At 45.8% G+C, this 22778-nt stretch overlaps 1 protein-coding gene across 4 annotated transcripts in view; it reads left to right on the top strand.

Annotated features, from left to right (window-relative positions):
• The window catches only part of prkd3 (protein kinase D3), a 37088-nt gene that overhangs the window by 6000 nt on the left and 8310 nt on the right, over positions 1-22778 (top strand). For all 4 annotated transcript variants that reach the window (XM_076161643.1, XM_076161644.1, XM_076161645.1 and 1 more), the window contains 8 exons: positions 13636-13774; positions 17376-17507; positions 18133-18290; positions 19283-19475; positions 20349-20426; positions 20532-20718; positions 21558-21681; positions 21848-21925. In XM_076161643.1, the coding sequence (XP_076017758.1) occupies positions 13636-13774; positions 17376-17507; positions 18133-18290; positions 19283-19475; positions 20349-20426; positions 20532-20718; positions 21558-21681; positions 21848-21925 (1089 nt within the window). The remainder of the gene's footprint in view (positions 1-13635; positions 13775-17375; positions 17508-18132; positions 18291-19282; positions 19476-20348; positions 20427-20531; positions 20719-21557; positions 21682-21847; positions 21926-22778) is intronic.

The raw sequence follows: 22778 nt of genomic DNA, 5'->3' as shown, positions 1-22778 counted from the left end.
CCACTTGTCGAGCGTTTCCTGTTTGGTGTCGCCCAAGTCCTTTTGTGCAGCCGGCGAGGGAGCAGCGGCGGGGACAAAAGTTCACGACTCCCTGAGAATGACTCCTCAACAACCAGCTGGTCAGCCGGGACAGGCGGCCAGCGACAGCATTCCTCCGCACGCAGGCATTTTTGGAGGATAATGTGATGCTACAGAGGATGGGTGGGAATAGATTGTTACCAAACACACATATTTCAAGTGCTTGATTGGTAGCACTGAACGCTGGCCAAATGATGATGCAATCTCAAATACATCATCCACATAATTACCCCCCACCAAGGAGGCCATGTTTACAGTCACGTTATTCTGTCTGTTAGCTGGATATCACTAAATGTTTAAGACAGATTCCAGTGAAACTAGGTGGGCAGGTTGGAAGAAATCCAGTTTTGGTACCGGTCGGTCTGATGGTGGCGCTATAATAACCACTTCTACTTGTAACTGTTAATCATAGAATCCAAATGTTCCTCACCTGGATTCCTTTGATTTATCCCCAGCCATTAATATAGGCCACGCCCATTTTATCCTTACTTTTTGGCCCTTTAGATTGTTCTGTTCCCCGTGTATTTAGCTCCTCCTACCATTCTGGGTTAATTATCACTAAATTAGACCCAAAGAATGTCTGGACCAGGCTGGAACCAAACTTGGTGCACATGTGCAGTCGCTACTTATCCCATAACACTAAACACCAGTCGACCTGATGGTGGCGCTGCAACAACAATTCAATTTTGTCTGGAACTGTATTCAAATATGAAATGAAATAGAGCATTTGCAGTGTAGTGGCTAAAGGCTTTGTCTCTGTCAGAGGGGGCGATAAAGCTCAGTAGGATAGGCGGAAGGAAATTTAAAGTTCTTTGGACGTAGGCAATGGAAAAAACATTAAACTTCTGCCACAAACTTCGGTTTTATGAATAGTTTCATTTTAGCACTTGTCCTTAGGATATTACTGCATTTTCAGTACAGCTGGAAACGCTGGCTTGTGAATAGCAGCTGCCTCGGCCGCAGGTTTCCCCTATTGGTTTTGTTAGTGCAATAACTCCGAGTCTCTAGTTGAGGGCTGTACAGCTGCCTCTGTAATTAGCCAGACAAAGGCCTTTTTGAAGCAGGAACACTCCACAGGCTTCACGGGACAACATGAAACAGCAGAAGACTATGAAAACAGAAGGATTTGGATCGTTCTAAACCTTAGAGTAATATCGGTTCCACGATGTAAGGTAACACTTAGTGTGGAAAAACAAGGCTCAAATCAACATTCCCTCCTCAATCTAATTAAACTGAGTTACAACAGACGCGAATGTTTAACCAAGTTGTGCGTTTTATGCCTTTGTGATGGCGTTCGTCTGTATTCAGCGCTCGTACTCGATGCTTCAAGAGAAAATTCAGCTTTGGAGTTTTTGTGGAACACAAAGACATCAAGCAGAATAATCAAAAGACAAACCTTGGCTCTATATAAAAAAGTAAATGCTTACTGAGAGGATCTGGAAGGTTAAGAAATGAAGTATAAGGAGAGGAAAATATGAAGAGAAAGTGCAGATGGAAAACGGAGCGACTGCAGTTCACATCGACCCTAAACTAGCTGAAACACACGGGAAATAAATCACTGCCGTCTCCCTCCCCTGCCTCCCTTGGACGGTATAAACCCACATCTGCATGTTCCTATGGAGCTGGCAGCCATATTTCACTCCAGAGGACGTCCCAGCAGCACAGGGCTCTATGTGTGATATACATGGGGCCAGACGTTTCCTGGAAAGCACATTCAGCTCCTTCTCAGGGGGGAAAAAAAAGGGTCACCCTCCAGTCAGAATACTCAGTGTTGGTATCGGTTGTGAGCGCACGCCGTTTGGGGTTTTGCCTTTTTCCATCTTCTATGGTTTTCGGCGTCCGTATGCGAGGCGTGCTCTCCCAGTCCAAACCCATGGAGTTGACTGAATTAATATTACAATTGGGGTTGCTGCTAAAACCAAAAGTCTTCCATGTACGACTCAAAAAGCCCACTTGCACAAGGAATCTATCAATTTGCTGGGTCTTGGAGTAATTTGCGGAAAGGCAGAGAGAGAGAGAAGAAAAAAAGGAGGGGGGGGATCTCTGAAGTTAAGTGAGCTAAGTAATTTCTACCATCTGCAGTCCACATTTCTGCAGCGTCGTTCGCCTTTAAATGTAAAGTGGCAAGGCAGAACACAGGGCCGCGGCCGCAGGAGTCAGGGAATGACAGAGCGGAGAGGAGACGAGGACGGGGAGGCAGTGGGGGAGGCAGGGGACGGCCCCGCTGGCAGGCCCTTAAAGCGGGGAGGTGCCGATGACCCGCTGGAGCCAAAACCATCAGGAGACGACCACTCCTGCCACGACGCAGACTCGCATGGTTTCCACTTCCCCGAACGCCCTTCGCCATCCTTGACTCTGGCTGGTGGCCGGAGATAATCCAGCGTCACTCAAATTTGTTATTCCCGGGCGAATGGGTTTTCCATTGTGATTATGCTGGAAGTGTCAGGCAGCAGAAGTGTTCAATCCTCATTTAATACGCAGAGGATCCTGTTGACTTTTGGCCCCAAACGCCCAGCGTCTCTCGAGTTCTTCTTCAGTGACTCCATTAAATTTCATTCATAAATCTGTAACTGAAAGAGGAAGTCTCATTTCCCTTATTAATTTACTCATTAAAGGCTCGAGTTTGGGCTCTGATAAGTCAGCAGATGTTTCTTGGCCTCGCTCACTAACAACCTTAGCACTCTGAAAGGACTTGAACCATGACAGGCACTGGCAGGGGGGCCATGTGTGTGTGTGTCTCTGTGTGTGTGTGTGTGTGTGTGTTTACACCTGGCCAGGGCTAAACCTGGTTAATGAGTTAAATTATTTGTATTTTACAGATTTCATTCATGGTTCTGTTTGATCTTCTTCTGCTCGCTCTAGTGTGCATGTGAAGTGAAAACAGGCCATCTCTTACAGTGTGTAAAAGGTTTTTTGTTAAAATTTGCTGAAGTCTTCATTAGATCCTGACAAGAATCCATAAATTCAAGATATATGACTCAGTTGCGCCTCCTACTGATGGAGTCTGATTTGGGGTTTGAGCCCCCCAAAAAGCTGCAGCTACAAGGGGAATCACATCCTAATCTATGAATCATGCCTCACGCTCTCAGGTGTGAGCAGTGACCCCCCCTTAGCCTCATGCTTTGTGGGCGTGTCTGTTACATGATGACATCATGGTGTTACAGGAGTAGGAGGAAGCCAAACGAAGCGTTCAGGGCACCTCAGGATTCGTCTCGATGTGAACCTCAAGTCTTTCACACTATTCAACACATGTACTTTAACAAAACATAACACCGATAAAACACACAAAGGCCACACACTTCTTCTTCTTTGCCGTTATTGATCCACGCGGTCGGAACCGCTGGCATAAACGTCTCATTCTGTGTTGTTTTCTCAGCACTGTTTGCTTTTCCTGTCTTTCAGCTCGGTGAGTGATCTTACAAACCGATAGCAAGGTGGCAGAGGAAGTGCAATTACAAGTTGATAGAACCAGAGAGGGAACCTAGTGAATTTTTGAGGTGAAAGGTCCTCAGAGATGTGTGTTTAGCACCCGCATAAAGAGCAGCGTTCACCCTCATGCAGAGCGCCACCGTCCAAATGAAACAAGAAGTAGCTGTAACGCCGCTCTGCTTTTGTTTGGTTGCTTTGTTTGACCATTTTTAAACACGCGAGATACAATTAGACAGTCGGCATGGCTCCTTCCCTCACTTTCCTCAGCCATACATGCTGTTCAGTCACTTGGTTCTCCTCAGCGCCGCTCCCTGTTTCCAAATTCTCTCTCCTCCTGCTCCTCAATCTGCTGCGGTCGGCGGAGCAGCACAGCTTGTTCAGTCTGTGTGCCGGCGCTCTAATGGCTTTTCTCTACGCTGCACTTGCTATTATTCCTGTCTGTGTGTTTAAATGTTGGGAGAAATTGCTTTTCGGTGACGTCGTTTTGAGGAAGCCAACAGCTTGCAGGACTGGTGGAGTTTGGCTGAATCGGTCATAATCAAACTTTTAGTCCAGTTTAGTTTAGTTTAGATTTTGGCTTCTCCAACAGTCCCAGATTACAGCGTGAGACGTCTAGCTGTTGCGTTTCATTTACCCCCCAAATTCTCTGCTAATTACAACACAGAAGATTGAGAGACAACAAAGAGGAAAAACTGGTAATCCTGAGAAACAACAACGAAACTGAGCTAAACAAAACACAAAATCCTGTATTACATTATTATATGGAATATGTAAGAACATTTGTAATGTGTTTGCATTATTTAGAAGTGGGCTCCTTGGTCTATCACATATCTAATGCAGCTTGGTTCATTTCTCCATTTTGATATGCGTCCTGCTTGTCGTGAGGAGAAGTCCATAAACGTCTGAATATGAGCCCAGAGTGGTGGAATCATCCAAACTCTGAATTCCACAGTTGGGACTTTAAGCTGCAAGCATCGGAAAATGAATCAACGCTCTTTTGCGCACACATGAGTCTGTAGATCTGTTACCTAATAGATTTGAAGTCTGGGGCAGCTTCATGAATTTAACTAAAAGGTTGAACTCTATTTCTATGAAACCATTAAGACAACACCGCCGCTGCTGCACCGGTAAATTGTGACTGTTGCTTGAAGTCGTTAATCATAAAGACCAAAAATAAAGCAACTCCTCTGCAATTCTTAACAAATCTGTTGTGCAACGGCGACGTGTTCCTACATCCTGACCTCCTGTCCTACAGAACAAGAGAACCTGCAGTCACCATCAATCTCATCCCCCCTTCAGTTTCACCTGTTTATTTGCCCTGTGTGGAGGTGAATCTGGCAGCTGTCCTCCGCTACTCCAGGCCAGAGAGAGGGGAGATGGAGTGTGTGCTGCAGTATATCTCTGAGGTGGAGGCGCTTGGCGAAGGATCGCAGCGGGGCTATAACTCATCAGCAGCGTGCGGGGGCCTGGCCAAGCATGTCTTAGATCACACTGCTCTCTTCCTGAGAGGGCTTAGATCCTGTGACTCAGCCTTCCTCTTCTCCGACTGGCCTCTGGACACAGTTATCTATGCAATACTCATGACACACACACACACTTGAACACTCATGCACCAATTCAAGTATACACCCACATGTGTACGGCGATGAGGGGAGGCCCTTTCTGTCATGCATGTAAAGAATGGGGCTATTAGGCAGCAAGCCACCTGGCTCTCGTCGGCGATACAGTGGCGCGCAACCAAACGGTGACCTCATCACCATTATCTCTGCACTTCACTGCTTTTGTACTTCGGGCCAGACTGCAACAAAAGAGCATTGTTTCTTTGTGTGCAAAAACCTAAATAGATCGACAGAATAATTGTAAGGTTTTGGTCGGAGAAGAAGACCACAGCTAGGTTCTCCCATTTCTAACGTTTGGGTCGGTGTTGGGTCGAAAACCATCAACTCCTGCGGTTGATGTAAAACGGGTCTGCGGTGGAGCTTCATTTGTCTCCTGATGGTTGAAGCTGGTGTAGAATGACAGGTGGAGAGTCTCCTACTCTGACGCTCACACTGCGGTCTGGACGGAGGCCTGGATCTATAGCGCTGCGGTTTGCATTGCGATTCCACCTTGTCTGCAACTAAACGCAGACACACACACACAAATCTTAAATTGCAGTATAGAGAACTGCATCATCAGCAAATTAATTGCATATGAGCGCTCTGCACATTTTCAGACCTCTGATTTTCTTGTCAGCTTCACCGCAGACTGGGTGGCTGTTGTTTGCACGTCTATGAAACGCGACGACTGAAAGAAAGCGGCAAGGTGCCCCGTCGTTCGGTCAAACAATAACTTTACACTGACCCTTGTCCTCATAAAAGCAAAATAATGTGCATATTTGTGTGTTGATGTGTGTGTGTTAGGTGGCTGGATGAATGGAGATAGCTTGTTGGCGATAACATAATTTGAAATCGACTCCAGTGGCCGAAAGATTTATGCGTCATGCTTTATTCCGTTCTTGGCTGATTATGTTTCCGCAAACTTTACTGTACTCGTCTATTGTTTGGAACAATGCAGCCCTGTGTTCCGGGACGGTGCAACTAAATCTATGAATGAGCCGTGAACCAAACACTGCCACATGGAAGGAAACGTAAAGTCAGCCTGCCGAGTGAGAAAGTCACAGATTCTCACCCACAGCACCAGTTTCCTTTTCTTTCCTCCTCCAACGCTCTGCTCGGGGCTGCTTCAGGTTGTTACCCGCAGTGGAGTTTCTATCTCGACTTCGCAGCGGAAAAGAGGCAGACTTCAGCGTTTCTGTGTTGTGGAGAGCGATGACATGAGAAGCGTTAACTGTAAAAGAAGCCTTATGTGCACCATATGAGGGCAACACTGTCAATCAGTTACGCTCTCTCTCTCTCTCTCTCTCCCTCTCTCCCTCTCTCTCTCCCTCACTTACACTTTATGCTGAACAATACAGTGAAAGTACATCTTTATCCTTTATGCTCTTTCTAAGAAACTAACCAATTCTTTGTGCAGGCGTTTCTCGTACTTTGTTGTTCGGAAAACATTGCCTTGCCATTATATTAATACTAATGTAATGAAAACAAATACATTTCCTCTGTTGACTTTGATAAGTTAACACAGTTTTCCGCACCGTGCTTGCTGCGTCTTGAGCAAACTAATTACACAGTTTTCCCCCCACAAGGTTCGTGTGAGCACATAATTGGATTTTCCGACGCTTTCGTTTGAGGAGCAATTGCAGTATTCTCCTTTGTTGTGGCCGTAAACGTGCACCTCAAAGTCAAACAAATGCTTCCCCCCCCTGTTTTGACATCACAACACCACACTACTGGCTACGGCTCAGTGGAACTTACAGTTTCATGACTTACAGGGGAGTAATATCACGCACTGAGTCAGCACATGTTACTGATTAAATCTGTTGTACATCAAAAGTCAAGAAAGAGTTCATTACTGTGTGGAACATGTTGACATCAGAGCTGTCATTGTCCATAGTTCTGAAAATCGATTAATCAACTGATTAGTAGTTGATATTTGTATATACTGGGAAGGAGGAGAACAAAGGAGAGAATAAGTTGTCCAAAGCAGCAAAGGTTGTGTTTCTGCCTTGTCATTGAGAAGACTGCTGAAATTAGCGTAGCTTAGCTTAGCTCCAGGTCAGGATCCATCTTCCCATTTGCCACTTTGCTGAGTAATCTACTCTGTTTCTTTTTAATCGCTTATATTTATAAATCAAGTAGTCGATGATGACTTCTTAATGGTGACAGCCCTACATGTAACACATACATGTACCCACTGTGCTCAAGGCTCAAGACCAAGACCAGTGAGAGCTGGCTAGCATCCAGGTTTTGTGCCAAAGAGAATCTGATGGTGAAATAGTGAATTGAAATAAGTGGGTCACTGTTTAACTGAAGGACTAACAGATGACAGGGACGTTTACAGAGAGTTATACGCCCACGCTAACATGCTAATCTGTAAATCTACGTTTACAGATGCTGTTAAATCCTCTCTCTTCGCTGTTTACCGCACACTTACAGTATAATTACAGAAAAAGCAGCGAGCGCAGGCTTTAAAGTGGCTCGTAACGACACAACCTGACTGTTCATGTGTGTTGTTTGTCTGCTCTAGGGGCTGCAGTAGTTGTGTTGTTTCTCAGTCTTCTCTCAATGTGCACAGTGGTGCTGCAGCAAGCCAGAGAGAGCAGGAGCGCACAAGCGTCTGACTGTTTGGTGTCCCCATGTCCTCGGGGACCCACTTCAGATAGTCATCATAAACCCAGTGAGACCAGCAGCTTGTGTCTCCTGGTCTTTGAAGCGCCGCGTCGCGGCCTCACAGTAAACGATTGCGTTTGCGTCGCTCAATAGGCTCATTTATCTGACGAATAAAAGCACCTTGTCTCTTTCTAATCTTGTGACACGCTTCTGCTTGCCACCTCCAGCTAAATGAATGAGGGCCCTCTTCCTCCTGACCCTGGTTAAATGATTTACAGGATGGCAGTGCCTTGATGAAAATACATGGTGCCCTCTGCGTGGAGGTCAGTCGGGCCTTTACCGTTGCGCTAATATTTGTTATTGCCTTACGTAAAGTACCATACCTCCTATAGACGTGGTTTTTGACCTTTGTTCACTCAGACTTGCTGATTTTGTTAAACAGGGCGACTGCCGCTGATTCACCTTCACCCTGAATTTACATCTCATAATCTTTTCTAAAAGACTTACAGGAGTGTCTACTTTTCTGTTTTTATCAAAACACAAATCAGTAGAACGAGAATGCGTCTGTTCTTTCAGACATTTGTGGCTGACGTTTTGTTTTTATTCAAGTAAGTATGTTTGGGGAAGAAATTGGGATAAGGAGAACTCTGTAAACCCCAAGACTAATGAATTAGCCATGGGTTTTAAAGATAAACACCACCAAAAACACAAAGCCTCTGGTTTGTTCTAACATAATTCGACCAGTTTAAAGTAGGTGTGCCGACATTCCCCCAGATCTGCGGCCGTATTTACATCATCGTGAAGATCATTTACAGCATTAGATGTTTTGGTTTTCTCAGAGAGTCGAAACATTTGAAAACCAGCTTAACTTTGGAGAGCAGATTAGAAACTCCGGATCGGTGTGGACCAAAGACAAAAATATCCATGTTAGGAATCAGGAATCACCAAAAAGCACAATAATCCATTTCATTTATTGAGATGTTTGATGTTTTGCGTGTCCAGTAGCCTCAGATAAGGAAGGAGAGACAAACCAAAGCCCTTCTTTCACAGAGAAACGCCGCTCCACGCTGCTTTTATGAACGCCAAACGCATTAAGCCACACATATGTTCCAGTTTTTGTCCGTGCAAACCGAGCGGAGTGGGACGTTTCACTGTGGATGGCGCGGTGCCAGACTAATAAAGGTGTGAGGCAGCCCGAGGTCAAGCAGCATACTTTTCCTTACTGTAATCACATGGCCATCTGTCAGACCCTGCTCGCCGCGCTCAACACACCGCTTCCCTGTAACCACCCACTACCGCCTTACACACACACACACACACACACACAGACGCACAAATACCTAACCACACAATCATGTGCACGGTATTCTCTTTCAACAAGCACTTTCATTGTCCTATGTGCCTGCACACATTGGTTTTGTGTTATGTTGTGGTGACAGCAACAAAATTCAGCAGAACATTCAGCAGCCGCAGCTTTTGTTTTGCTAAGGTTAATGTCATATTCATCCTTCCGTACATGGATGAGTTGTGACACTGTTGTTCCTCTAATCTACCATTTTGTGTCTTCGATTTCCTCCTCAGCTGACAATTATGCAGGAGAACACATCATTATTTCTCAGCTCTAAACTCAAACCAGACCGCTTTCTTCTTGTAGGCTCGGAGATGATTTGTTTTTGGCTCCCAACCCAATAGGACAATAGTTACCCTTCACCTCCAGAGAGTATTGTGATGGGTCCCCTGTGTGTGTGTGTGGGAGTGAGTGAGTGTGTCCATGTACACTCAGAAAAGTAATCAGATTGGCTCAAAATGTTAACATTAGAAGGAGAAGGTGTGTGGCTTCATTAAAGGAGATGATCCCATACTGGAAATTCCAGGATGAGTGTGATGTCTAGAGTTCCTGTGTTCATTTTACGATTTTGAGATTCCAAGATTCCAAGTCCCAATTCTTGGATTGAATCGATTTTTGTTTCCCTCATCAGTGAATTTATTGATAATTTGAGCTGCTATACAGAGAAAGATGATAAAAGATTCAATTGAGAATCATCTTTGCATATTTGATCTCTCTTTGTCGGGTAAATAGGCAGTACAGTAAATATAGGAGTGAGTGAGGCAGGCTCGACATTCCTGGTTTGACTGTTAATGCCAAAGTTTGTGTGTGTGTTACTTTAAGAATGACAATTATGAAATTCGACTTCTCAGCTCGTTCGAGTGCAAACAACGTATACAACAAAACAGAATCCTAAAAACTACTCAACCAACAAAAGTACAAACATCTAATCTAATATATTGCCTCAAATACTTCTGAAAGTGAAAATGTATGCATGTTATTAAAGTTTCAAAATGGCACAAATTGCAATTATAAATGTACTTAGTTGATCAGCGGGGGTGAGGTTCTCTCCCCCACTGTCTCCCCTCCTGCCTCTCGCTCTCTTTCCTCATAACAGGATTTAGCATATCAATGGCGGATTAGTCCATTTAACAAAAGCTTACTACTGCAAAGCTCCTTTCCACTCGTCTCTCCAGCCTGACTCGTGGACCTCACACACAGCGTCTCAGCGCCGGGGTCTTTGGTGTGCGTGTGTGTGGTCGCGGCTGCTCGGCTGAATGGCTTTATGTTTGAAGATGACAAAGGATGTGCTTAGTCACTATGGGCCGCACAGACGTACGCTGTAGCATGTGAGGGTGACGGTCGGTGTGTGAGGGTGTGCATGTGTACAGGAGAGCATAGGTGATGAACGGCTTATAATCACATGCTAGTGTGTTTCGGGAGGAGCCATACTGTATGTGTGAGTTAGCGCTGCACTATATGAAGAACAAATACAATGAGATAACAGTTGTAAGGCCCGTCTGCTTTTGTTCTATGACCCACTGTTTACACTATTATTGTTTTTTTAGGCCATAGTCAACCATTCAGACTGCTTGTCCTGTATTAACACAAGGTTACCACTAGATAGTAGCAGAGCCAGCCTTCAAACCAAAATACTCTTAACCATTGGCTCTGCATCTTAAGCCAATGGTTAAGATGCTGTTAAAACGTGTCATCCAGAACCCGGGACAGGAGCTGTATTATTCCAGGCATAGCCGACAAACATACAACTACCACCATCATCTAGCTGAGGTCGTGCCGATTCAGATAAGTGTGAATAGTTTGAATGTATCTTCAGTAGTTGCAGAGCTCCATCAGAACAGTTCTGATGTTACAGAATGATCAATTTCAAGTTACTTTCGCAAGATTTGCAATCCCAAAATTCAACTCTGCACAGAAATACATGTTTCAGCGAAATGTTTGGCCTTGGTGGAGGTTTGAGGACTGTCTTGTTTTTAATCACAGCCCCTGCAATGTGTTTATCATAGTTACGTAATCCAAGAACAATGAAAATGTATACGGCATGTCCTCCAACTTTGGGAATACAGTGGTTTTTGCTTCGTGCATGCATGTGACCTCAGACATGTGACCTCAGACATGTGACCTCCATCCGTACCATCTTCACATTGCACTGTTAAAACTTGTCATCCAGAACCTGCCAGTCTATTGTTCTTGTACCTCTGGCTTCCTCCGCTCTAATGGGGCACGGAAAAAAAGCGCAGTCCTCCGCTCTCAGCTCGTTACGTGCTGGACCTCAGATGCTTCTCCTTCTCTGGAACGCGACCCATTCCATACAGTGGAAAGTGTTGTCGGTAGGGGGTTGCCAAGCGGAGGTGACTCCAGCTGGCTAGATTTGGGCATCGACCGGGAGTTTTCTGTGCGTGTGTGTGTGTGTGTGTTTGTGATCAGGCGTGTCAGGCGAGTGGAGGAAAACCTCACCGTGACACTGCAACCCACTCAGGAAGGATGTACCCCCCGCACCCCCTGCCTGCGGTGGTGATGGTTTGAGCCATATAGCATTAATCACATCAGAGGGTGACAGGGTTTAGGATGTTAGGAGGGCGGGGGCCAGTTGGAAACCTTCCATTACTCAGGCACGTGCCTTGTGTTAGCATCCAGAGCCGAGCTGAACCTTTCCCTCACAAACTGTTTCCCTATAAGTCATCCAGCCTCAGGTTTGTTTGCACTCGATTTGATATAGCCGATGTCAGACTCATACATACATAATCTAACATAGATTAAGTTGCCAAATGGTTGACAGCCGCCTTGTTGTGATATGTGCTGCCGTGATTTCATCAAATTCACCTTTTCATTTCAGTAAGTCCTTATGGAAATTATCACCACAGCAATTTGTTGTGTGGTTGACTTAGAGGGAAATAATGCAATTGTTCATTGTTCTGCTCGGCTCGTCCTGACACCACCCCCATCAATTCAGGTCACAGACTGTGATTAACATATTAAATCATGCACTTTCATAGCATGATGTTTGCTCGAGTGTCTGTGTCTTCGCCCCACTGCTTCCAATAGCAGATCAGGCTTCATTAGATGCCGGTTTCTGTGCAGAATTATGTTTTTGCACGCCGACGGTTCATCCTTCTGGCTTTGTTGACACGAGTCATCCGATACACCCGTGTTACCCCGAGCCGCCCGTCTGTCTTGCCGTCTCTGTATCCGTGTGTCTTGGCACTCGACGGGGCTCCAGGTGTCTCGCGTGTTCAGTGCCCGGACGGCGTGCCAAGCCCGGTGCTCCCCGGGCCACGCCGGCATTGTTTTGAGGAGCCCATTGTGCACGACCTCAGGTTCGGGAGGAAACAGCTGGTGGATCCTCCTCTGCCAGCCAGCAGAGGCTCACGCTGTCGTGTGAAATTACATTTCCCCAATCCAACTTTGATACCTGCTGTTTTAGGACTTCCAGAGAATATTCATCCAGTCTTCTTCTCTGAAGGCCCTGTGAGCTGCCTTTCCTCTCTCTGTTTGCTCACGGGATTCTTCTGCGAGCGTGGAAGGATGTGAAGGAAGCGGAGAGACTGATGTTGAACAAAGAAACTTGAGCCGTGTCCCAAATAGTAATTCTGACATTGTTTTTGTTTTTTTTAACCAAATCTTATACAGTGTGGTTAACTTGGTAAAAACTCTACAGTATCAGCTGTACAGGTTCCTCAGGTTGATTATATTCTGTGGGTTTAAGGTGCTAAGGTGTGAAAAGGCCGCACGATTTCCACAGATCATCGCGTTGCAATTTTTCTGAAAAATATTGCAATTTGATGGGATCTACGTGTGGTAGGGGAACATCCTTTACATTTATATGCATTCCGCTAATCTTTTATGTATGCGTATCATTTTCTTCCTCCTGTGGCTTTTCAGCACCGATGCTGAGCAGCCCTCTATACAGGAAGTGAGTCAGTATTGACTGGCGCTCCGCTTCCTGAACGCCGATTCTCCTCTGCTCCTCTCAGGATGTTTACCACCTACCCCGCCCTCCTCCTCCTCCTCGCCGCCCCTTTCCTTGGTCATGTGACTTCACCTTGGTCTACTTTAAGTCCAGTTCATGACCTGGCTCTGGTAGGCTCGGCCTGTTATGGCTCTGTTGTGAGTCCGCTGGTTTGATGTCATGGACTTCAGTCTGTGTTGTTGGTCTCCGGTGGTATTTCCTCTCACTTTATACTGCAGATTCCTCTGAAGGGAGGACAGGACGGCTGAATACAAGCTTCTTTCCTGAGCCACTGAATGTTCTGTTCCCCATACTGAAGCTGACGTAAACCACTGGAAATGGACAGTGATGGCGATATGAGTGTGTGTGTGTGCCTGTGTGTGTGTGTGTGTGTGTGTGTGCACATATGTGCAGGAGGTGTACAGGATCAAATCTGCCTTTGATTCACAGGATGAAGTCAAATATATGGGCTCATTCTCTATTTTTGTCTCTATCAGTCACGTCCTGTGTTTGATTTCTGTATCAGATGTGAGCTCACGGTGAGCTTTGTCCCTCACACATGACTTAAATAATCCTTTAACAAGATCGGAATTTGACTCTTTGTGTCTTTTGCCCCTCTCCAGTTTCCAGAGTGCGGCTTCTTCGGTATGTACGACAAGATCCTGCTGTTCCGCCATGACTTAAACGACGAGAACATCCTGCAGAGGCTGACCTCGGCAGAAGACATCCATGAAGGAGACCTGATCGAGGTGGTGCTGTCCGGTACGTAGGCTCCAGCACAGTTTGCTTACCTCTCTCCCCAATCAGAGGGCATTAGAGGAGAAGAAAGTCGCAGTTTTTGCCTTCTGCATCAAACGTCACTGTTGAACGTTCCAGCTTGATTACTGAAAACAAGGGGATGTATTATATGCACTGCTGACTGCCAGAATGAGCTCAGTAGGACAAGTAATATGCATCCAGTGTAAAAGTTGTATTTTTCCCTCCGGGCTGGAGCGGTTAACTGAGGTCACGTCTGAACAGAGTTCCAAAAGGGAAGAAAAAAAAACGGCGTAAAATTGGAGTCGACATCAGAATCGTTGTCCAAAAGCGATAAAGTTTAGCGAACGTCTTTCTGTGTTCTGTAGTAACTGGCTCGCCTCTCGTGCGAGGATTCTGAGGCGGAGTCACGACTCGTTTCCACGCTCTCTGCCCGAGTGAAACATGAATCACGTTCCACTCTCAATGCTCCTCACTCATTTGTTTGTCTTCCTCTCTTTTCAGTCCCTACGCCGTCTTTATTCTTTATTCGTGGCGGTCGCCGCACAGGTGCTAGCTTTTTCTTTTGCCGCTTCCTGCAGTGAACGATCCGGCTTCCTGCGCCGCCGCTCACTCACCCATCAAACGGCTTAAGAATCCCTGTTCTGGTCTAAGCTGTTGCTCTTGCCCCATCTGTCTCCGATGGGAAACACCTGACGCCACCTGTGCTGTATCTCCCTCTTCCTCTGGGAGGGGGGGTGAGAGCATTGTTTTGTGGGGGCGGGGGGATTATGGCGGGATGATTGTATAGGTTCAAGGATCTGAGGCGACTCTAGGCTTCAGAGCTGAGGAATGCAGACGAAAGACTGGAAAACTTCCTTCTTTTTGTTCCTGGCTGTCTGCGTTTGTCTTTGTTAGGCTGTCTTTGTAATCCCTCCTACCCCAGCAAATCCACCAGCAGGTTGTTGGATCTAGCAGCACCTGATGAAGCGCCTCACGGAGGAGTCAGCTCTTGTATTTATTGCGTCTGTGACTTACGCGATACTTGCAATTCCTCATCTAACACTCGATAGATTTTCCTTCCTCATGAGAGGGGCTTTGCATGTCAGACGCTTGATCTATGTGTGAGAAACGCCAGCTGAGACGTCCCACGTTCCCAAGACGTCCATTCGGGGGGGGTTCAAGAGAAAATATGAACCTTTCCCGCCCTGCAATTTGTCTCCTGTCATCTTCTGCTCGGCTCTCCGCGACCAACCTGTTGTTGTGGGAGAGAGAGAGTCCGGTCTGGAATCGGGAGCGGCTTTTTCTTGGCTCCCGGCTCAAAGACCAAAGGCTTGTTTTCCCTCCAGTAAGCGATTGTAGTGGACCTACGGAGTGTAAACACGCTCTGATGTGCGGCGCCGCCCCCACGGACGCAGCGGACACCGCGCAGACCATCTCAGCCCGTGAGGGTTTGAGGTTTGGCCCCGACCGGCCGTCTCTTTGTTCTGCTTCTTCGCTCCCTTTCCCACCCACGTCCACAGGGCTCCTTATTCGGAGCTACGAGCGGCGTGAAATTGGTATTTTACAAGACTTTCTGTTTGTCATAAGCATGGCAGACTGGCTTTTGTCACAGAGAAACTTGTGGCCTTTGGGCTGGAATCTCGTTGCCTCAAAAGCAAACAGATCGGCGCATTCATCCGAGCATCCCCGCTAGTAAAAAACAACACGACGAGTTTGTGTTTGCCGGCGTTTGATTCCTGTTGCACGGCAGCCATTGCATAACAGTGCGACTGCTCAAAGGCAGGCGGTTGTTTTGCAGATTTGTGTGAAGAAGTCATGAATGCGTCCTTTCATGTCTGTCAGGGGTCTGTGTGTCGGCCCCCAGTGACATGTGACCTGCTGGAGCTCTTTCTTCTCCTCCGAGTCAAAATCCAAGAACGCCAAACTTCACCCAGCAGATACTGTGTGTGTGTATCTACCCCTGACATGCACACACACACACGCAAACAAGATAGAACATTATGAATGGAGCTCAGTGAGAGTATGAATTATTTGAACCATAAGTCACAGAATCAAAATGTTTACTGAACTCAGTTGTTTTTTTTTCTCTTCCTACAATGTTTCAGTCAGTTGTCGCAAAATATTACACGTAAAATGTCTGGACCTAGCTTGAAAAGTGGGCGTGGCTTAGGTGAGAAGTCGATGGATCTGCATCTTGCCCGTGACTCCGCCCACACCACAATATGACAAACTCACCGCCACCTTAAAGAGACAGTGCCTTAAAAAAGTGCGCTGGAGCATGAGGGAGTAGAAACTAACGTGCAAGTTTCCAAGTAGACTAGTAAGAAGAACGTGGAAACCAGCGCGGCGTGTCCTCCTTAAGGTCCACGCCGCTTTAATGAGAAACACATACGGCCTCACTTTATTGGCTGTGTTAGGATTTAATGTAGCGTGATGAATAAAAATAACCACAACTCTTTATAATCTGTGTGTTAATTCTTCTTTATAAAGCTCAGACGAGGAAAAACTGAAAATGCTTCAGTAAAAATACAATTGGTTACAGATCCGATGACCTTATGACCTTTGGGGATGCATCTTTCTTTTTGACAAACTGCCTTGCATGTGTGTGTGTGTGAAGTTCTAGAAAGCATTTTTATGTCTTCTCCAGCTCTTAAATTGTCTTTCTTCTTCTTCTTCTTCTTCTTCTTCTGTGAGCACAATGGAAGTCACATTTGTTGTTGGAGGCTACCCTTTGTCACTATAAAAACAGCTGAGAATGCCCTTAGTTGTGCAAGAGAATGTGCTTTGTTGAATCATCTCACAGGAAATTAACACACACACACACACGCACACACACGTACGCACTATGACATCACCATTGTGGCGGTAGAGGGTTTGCTGCTAAAGTGTTAAAGTTAAACCATTTATGTCGGTCAGCGGCCACATAAATGACACACACACACACACACACACACACACACACACAGCAGTTTGCACCCCACTCCTGACTTAGAGCGAGGTTCCATGCTCAGCTTTGTGTTGTTTTTTTGCACAGAGGTTTTGGCAGCCGTCACCTCCGTTGTCTTACTCATCCTCACATCTCGGATGATTCACGAGCGCGATTAACCGACTGGGCCTTCCAACAATGAGCTCAGTGTGTCCGTTTGACACGAAACAGCCGATGAGAGAGAAAGAGAGAGAGAGAGAGAGAGAGGGAGAGACAGAGGAGAAGGAGGAAAAGGAGGAAAAGGAAGGAGACAAACGTTCACGCGTCTGGGAGGATTCAGGCGGATCTCGCCGTGTTTGTGTTGGTGTCTGATGACCGCACCCGGCCCGCTCACTTTGATGCTGTGGATGGTGAAGTTGAAGTTGTCACCACTGCAGATGTGACGCCCTCTACTGTAAGAGTGTGACTATGACAGGCAGATGAGCAGAGAGGATCAACCTGACAGGCTGATGGTTTGATATGAGTTCAAATGATTTAAATGGCTGCTTTGTTTTTGTCTTTCATCGTTATTCATTTCTTCTCTTCTTCATTTCTTGCTTCTGATCCTTCAGTTTGTTCGGCTGAGCTCATTTCCACGTCTGTTTTGCTTTCGCCGTTTTTTTCTTTTTTTTAGTTTTGTCATTTGTGCGTCGTTTGCAGCTCTAGCCACGGTCGAAGACTTCCAGATCCGACCTCATGCCCTCTACGTCCACTCCTACAAGGCCCCTACCTTCTGCGACTACTGCGGGGAGATGCTATGGGGCCTCGTCCGGCAAGGGCTCAAATGTGAAGGTGAGGTACACACACACACACACACACACACACACACACACACACACACTGATTCTGATTCTGATTCTGTGCATTTTGAGTCACTTTAGGCTCATGGGATGTCTGATCTCACCAGCATGTAAGGGTTAAAGAACCTTTCAGTCCGTCTGAACACACACACACACACTCACACACACACACACACACACACACACACACACACTCACACACACACTCACACACACACACACACACACACACACACACACACACACACACACACACACACACACACACACACACACACACACACACACACAAGCAAGAGATCTGGCTTGCGCTCTGCAGCCAGAGAAATGCTTGACATTCATATCCCAGAGGAATTACGGAACGTTGGCTGGTGTTTCGTTTCTTTCTTTTTTTTTTGTTGTTATCATGGTTGGATCAGATCTGCATCACTTCGTCTTTCATCTTCATGTCTTGATTTGTCCAACGGTGAAACCTTCAGTCATAAATCCTAAATTCATTCATACGTTCCATCTTGTAGCTGAATAAATCGTACATACCTTCTGCCTTTACATTCATTACATCACCGTGACGTTGCTTTGGATTGCACTGATGTCATCTCTGTTTTTTTTTTTTTAAGGTTGTGGACTAAACTACCACAAGCGCTGCGCCTTTAAGATCCCAAATAACTGCACTGGTGTGAGGAAGAGGAGGCTGTCCAATGTCTCGCTGCCCGGACCGTCGCTCTCTGTCCCGCGACCGATACCTGCTGAGAATGCCGTGCTCATTCCGGACGAGGTGAGCTCTGATTGGTCGGGACTATGACTGTTAAAAACATTGGTAGACTGAGAAAAAAACGTTTAAAGAAATACCGAAACTTTACTTTACTTTTTTTTTTTAGTAAGCCAAATATAAAGTAAAGCACAGACAAAAGCGTTTAGCATGTGGAGACGTGACTCATTGTACAGGCGGGATAATGGGTCATTACATCCTGCTGAAGGGAAACCAGGGGCCGAGGTGATCGCCCTGAAACCTAAACAGGCTGATGAATCACAACATAAACAATGTGAAATGTAAAAGGCCTGAAACTGATCGCAACCAGGTCTACAATTTTGGGAAATTTTGCCTTGATTCTTGAGTTTTCACCTCATCCTAAACTGGATTTGTAATCGCGCCATTGGATGTTATTGTCAGGAAGTTGATCCCGAATGCGTTTAGTTTCCTATGTTACCAGGTGTTTGGCTGTTTTCTACACTTGTTCAATACCAGCTAGTACAGAATACGGAGCTCCGCATCTGTGGACAGATGAACAGGAAAGTCTTATGAAGCTGTTTTTGCGTAACCGCTCAGGAATAGTCTGAACTTGTATCCGTGCCCGTGAAACGTCGTCTGGAAATTTCATTTACGGTAATGACATTAAAAGACAAGAGAGTTCAGATGTTTCTGCGGGGCGAGCGTCCAGGTTTGCTATCTTAACTCGTATCAAATCATAACTACAGGCTCATATGTAGTCAAACATGACAAATCTAATAACTTTATGTAGTCCGCTGGGATTGTGTAAACTCCATGCAGGCATGTAAACGCAGTTTGACAGAATTCCTTCCCTCCTTTTCCTTTTCTTCGCTCTTTCTCCTCTTGCTCTGCCATATCATTATTCACTCTATCCATCCCTCTGAGGCCATTTCCCCCCCTTCCTTCCTCCATATGTTTTTTTAATTCTTCTCAACCTCTCGACCTTCCCTTTCCTTCCCTTCCTTCCCTTCCTTCCATCCTTCCCTGACCCCCTGCAGCAGCGCGCTCACCAGGAGGCGGGGAAACGGATCCTGTCGTGGAGCGGCAGGCCCATCTGGATGGAGAAGATGGTGCTGGGTCGGGTCAAAGTGCCGCACACCTTCGCCATCCACACCTACACCCGGCCCACCATCTGTCAGTACTGCAAGCGGCTGCTCAAGGGTCTCTTTCGCCAGGGAATGCAATGCAAAGGTTGGAACCACACAGCATTCCTAGATTATGACGAACACTAAACAGGATCTCGTCAAATTATAATTCAATCATCCAACCAATAATGACCATGAATGTGTCCAAGTTGCAAAGTCTAAACAATGTCAAGCGTCTTCCTCTCAGATTGACCTTGAAGTTAATCTGATACAAAATACAAATGCATTTCCTTGAATTCCTGCAATCACAGAAAGTATGCTGTGATTGCAATTGGTGAAAGGTTTTGCCAAATGCTGAAGAAGTGCTGGAAAGATTGAAGTGTGAAGTGTGCCTGAAAAATGTCTGAATGATATCTGTACCTGAAAGTATGAAGAATTTACAAGCAGTTTGGCTTACAGCCAAAGCTCAAATCCTTTGAAGTTGTCAATTGTTTATAAATAACAGGTGCAACCAATCAAGCAGGGACCCAGAGCTAGCAAGACACAATACACACATGGGGAAGGCTGTATTATATGAAGTATTTCAATCTTGCAATATCTCAAAGATGATGAAATATTTGAAAATGCTGAAAGTCTGAATGAAGCCTGAAGGCCTGAAAAATGCTTGAATGGTTTCTCTGCCTGAAAGTATGAAGAAGTTACAAAGGAGCTGAAACCATGAAGTGGCTGAAGAAAATTTGAAGGAATTTTGAGGGATTATAAAGGGGAATTCCAGATGCTCTGAAATAAAGATTACACCCCAGACTGTCCACTGAGTGGTGCTGTGACACTGGGCAGCTGAAAGTAAGAATTGGTAGCTGGCAGACCATCTTACAGGAACTAACAACTTTGATGCTGAATAAATCTGATTCTGACTCTGGTTCCTGATTTCGACTATGCTTCAAATCCTTCACGTATTAATTTTTGATTCCTGTGGCAGATTGCAGATTCAACTGTCACAAGCGATGTGCTTCAAAGGTACCGAGAGACTGTCTGGGCGAGGTGGACTTTAACGGAGGTGGGCTTGACCTTTCTACCTTTCTCTGACCTCATTTAACCCTTTCACGGTGACAGTGACATCATGAAGTTGTGTGTGTGTGTGTGTGTGTGTGTGTGTGTGTAGAGCCGGCCAGCCCGGGCCCAGACTCAGACAGCACCATGGACACCATGGAGGTGGACAGCAGCGACATGGATGGCAGCAGAGGCCTGGACGACCCAGAGGAGCCCTCCACCCCGGACGAGAAGATGTTCTACATTGACTCGCCCTTTTTGGACAGAGAGAAGGACGAAGAGCCAATCAAGACCATCAGGTATTGAGTGACGCAGGGCTGCTCATTATTAACTCCAGTAGATTTATATGTTTTCATCCTGAAGCCAAACTCGTTCAGGATTTGTACTTTTTAAGGGTTTTCTTGATTAGCGGTAAAAACCCACAAAGACCACCGACATTTCTCTTCTTGTTTTCAAACCGACATGAGCCAGACTTCCATTCACACACACACCATCCATCAAGCAGTTTGTAATTTTACCAAATTTCACTTAATTGTTGGTTCTGCTGAAACTGAGCGTGGCGAATGAAAAGTACTGAGCCGATCTTTGTCACTAATCTCATATTAATAGTTAGAACAAAAATGGTGAACAGAAGAATCAAAGTTTGAGAGCCACCGTCTACAGGAATAAGATGCAGTTTGCGGTGATATTTGCGATTACAAATGCTACAGGAGAAAGCAATATTTTTTATGGTCCAATTCTAATCTAAGGATAGAATTAGAGGTTAACATAACATCCTTTATTCATCCCTCAACAGCAGTGGGACTGTGGGGCCTTGGTGGAGGTTTGCACTGTACATAAATAGTTCAAAACAAATCTGTGTCGTACCTGCTGGAAAGACTAAACATAAAACCACTTCCTGGACTTCACTCCGCTCAGACTTACCAGACTAAGAGCCCTCAGAGAGGCGAACGTAAAAGCTCTGACGAACAACCTTTAGTTTGATCAATAGTTCATGAATCATTCATTCATACCAAATGTAACCAAGTTGGTATTTCATCATATCGAGCTCTAAATAATTGTGAAGCCGATCGATATGATCTTATTTTATGTGTCTGCCCTTCTGTGTGTGTGTGTGTGTGTGTGTGTGTGTGTCTAGCCCGTCCACAAGCAGCAACATCCCCCTGATGCGGGTGGTCCAGTCCATCAAACACACAAAGAGGCGGAGCTCCACAGTGGTGAAGGAGGGCTGGATGGTTCATTACACCAGCAGGGATAACCTGGTAAGAGTGACAACCTCCTGAATACCCAACAGAGGGGCCTAGAACGCTCCGGAACGTTCCGAAACGCTCTGAAACACCTCACTTGTGTTGCGCAATTAGTGTTTTGCCATTTGGATTAAACTAAGGCTTTGGTTTTCTTCTTCTTCTCCTTGTTTTTGTTTTGCAGAGGAAGAGACATTACTGGAGGCTGGACAGTAAGAGTCTGAGTCTCTTCCAGAACGACACCGGAGCCAAGTTCTACAAAGTAAGGACCCGGCTCGCTCAGTCTGCTCTGTGGGAAAACGTGTTGTGTCGCTCACATGGGGATTTATTCAGTGAGAAAGTCGTTCAGACATGAGGAAACTAATCCAGGTCCAGTCGGGGGTGAAGCATATCGGAGACATAGAGCTGAAAACATTGATATTTAGGTCATTTTGCAGTGACCTCTATGTGAATATTGTTATATATCAACAAAATGGACCCTAGCTGTGTTCTATTTTATGTATTTATTGCCAAACAAATCCCTTCATAGACCTTTGAAAGAAACAAAAGCTCAACAAAAACGATTAGGAAGGGAAACTTTAGGCTGCTGCAGTTCAAGGAAGTTCAAAAAGTACTACAGTGAATACAAAATACAAAATTTGACTTATAACGAACCAAAATATGTAAATAAGGAGGATGAAAGTGAGCCGTCTCTGGTGTGTGTCAGCTGTGTGGCTGAGACTGAGGGCTGAGGTCACTGCAGACGGGCTGAAAGTTCCCCCTGTGGTTTTTCACGCCGTCTCAAAAGTGAAAGGCTTAACGTTTAGCGGTGGCAGGTCAGGTGGGACATTCAAAGGGTTTTTGGGGGAAGACTCACGTGTGAAACTAAAGGGAAGTCCAGACGAGAGAAGCGGAAACATGTTCGCCGTCGCATTCTGCAGATCCTGATATCGTGCCATTGCGAGAAGAGAAGCACGAAAGGTCTGAAAGATGAATTTCATTTCATCATTTTCGAGTGACGAGCGGTGGCGGGGAGTGGAACGCTGTAATTTCTGACGTGTGAGATCAGTGTGTGGAGAGTGTGTGACACCTCCCGCCCGGTGCCAGCCAGCGTGCTCACTCATTACACCGCCGCA

This window comes from Genypterus blacodes, unplaced genomic scaffold (assembly GCF_046128005.1).
Source record: "Genypterus blacodes isolate CSIRO-AG114 ecotype Tasmania unplaced genomic scaffold, CSIRO-AGI_Gbla_v1 ptg000112l_1, whole genome shotgun sequence".
Classification (NCBI taxonomy): domain Eukaryota; kingdom Metazoa; phylum Chordata; class Actinopteri; order Ophidiiformes; family Ophidiidae; genus Genypterus; species Genypterus blacodes.
This window is presented reverse-complemented; position numbering and strand designations above follow the sequence as displayed.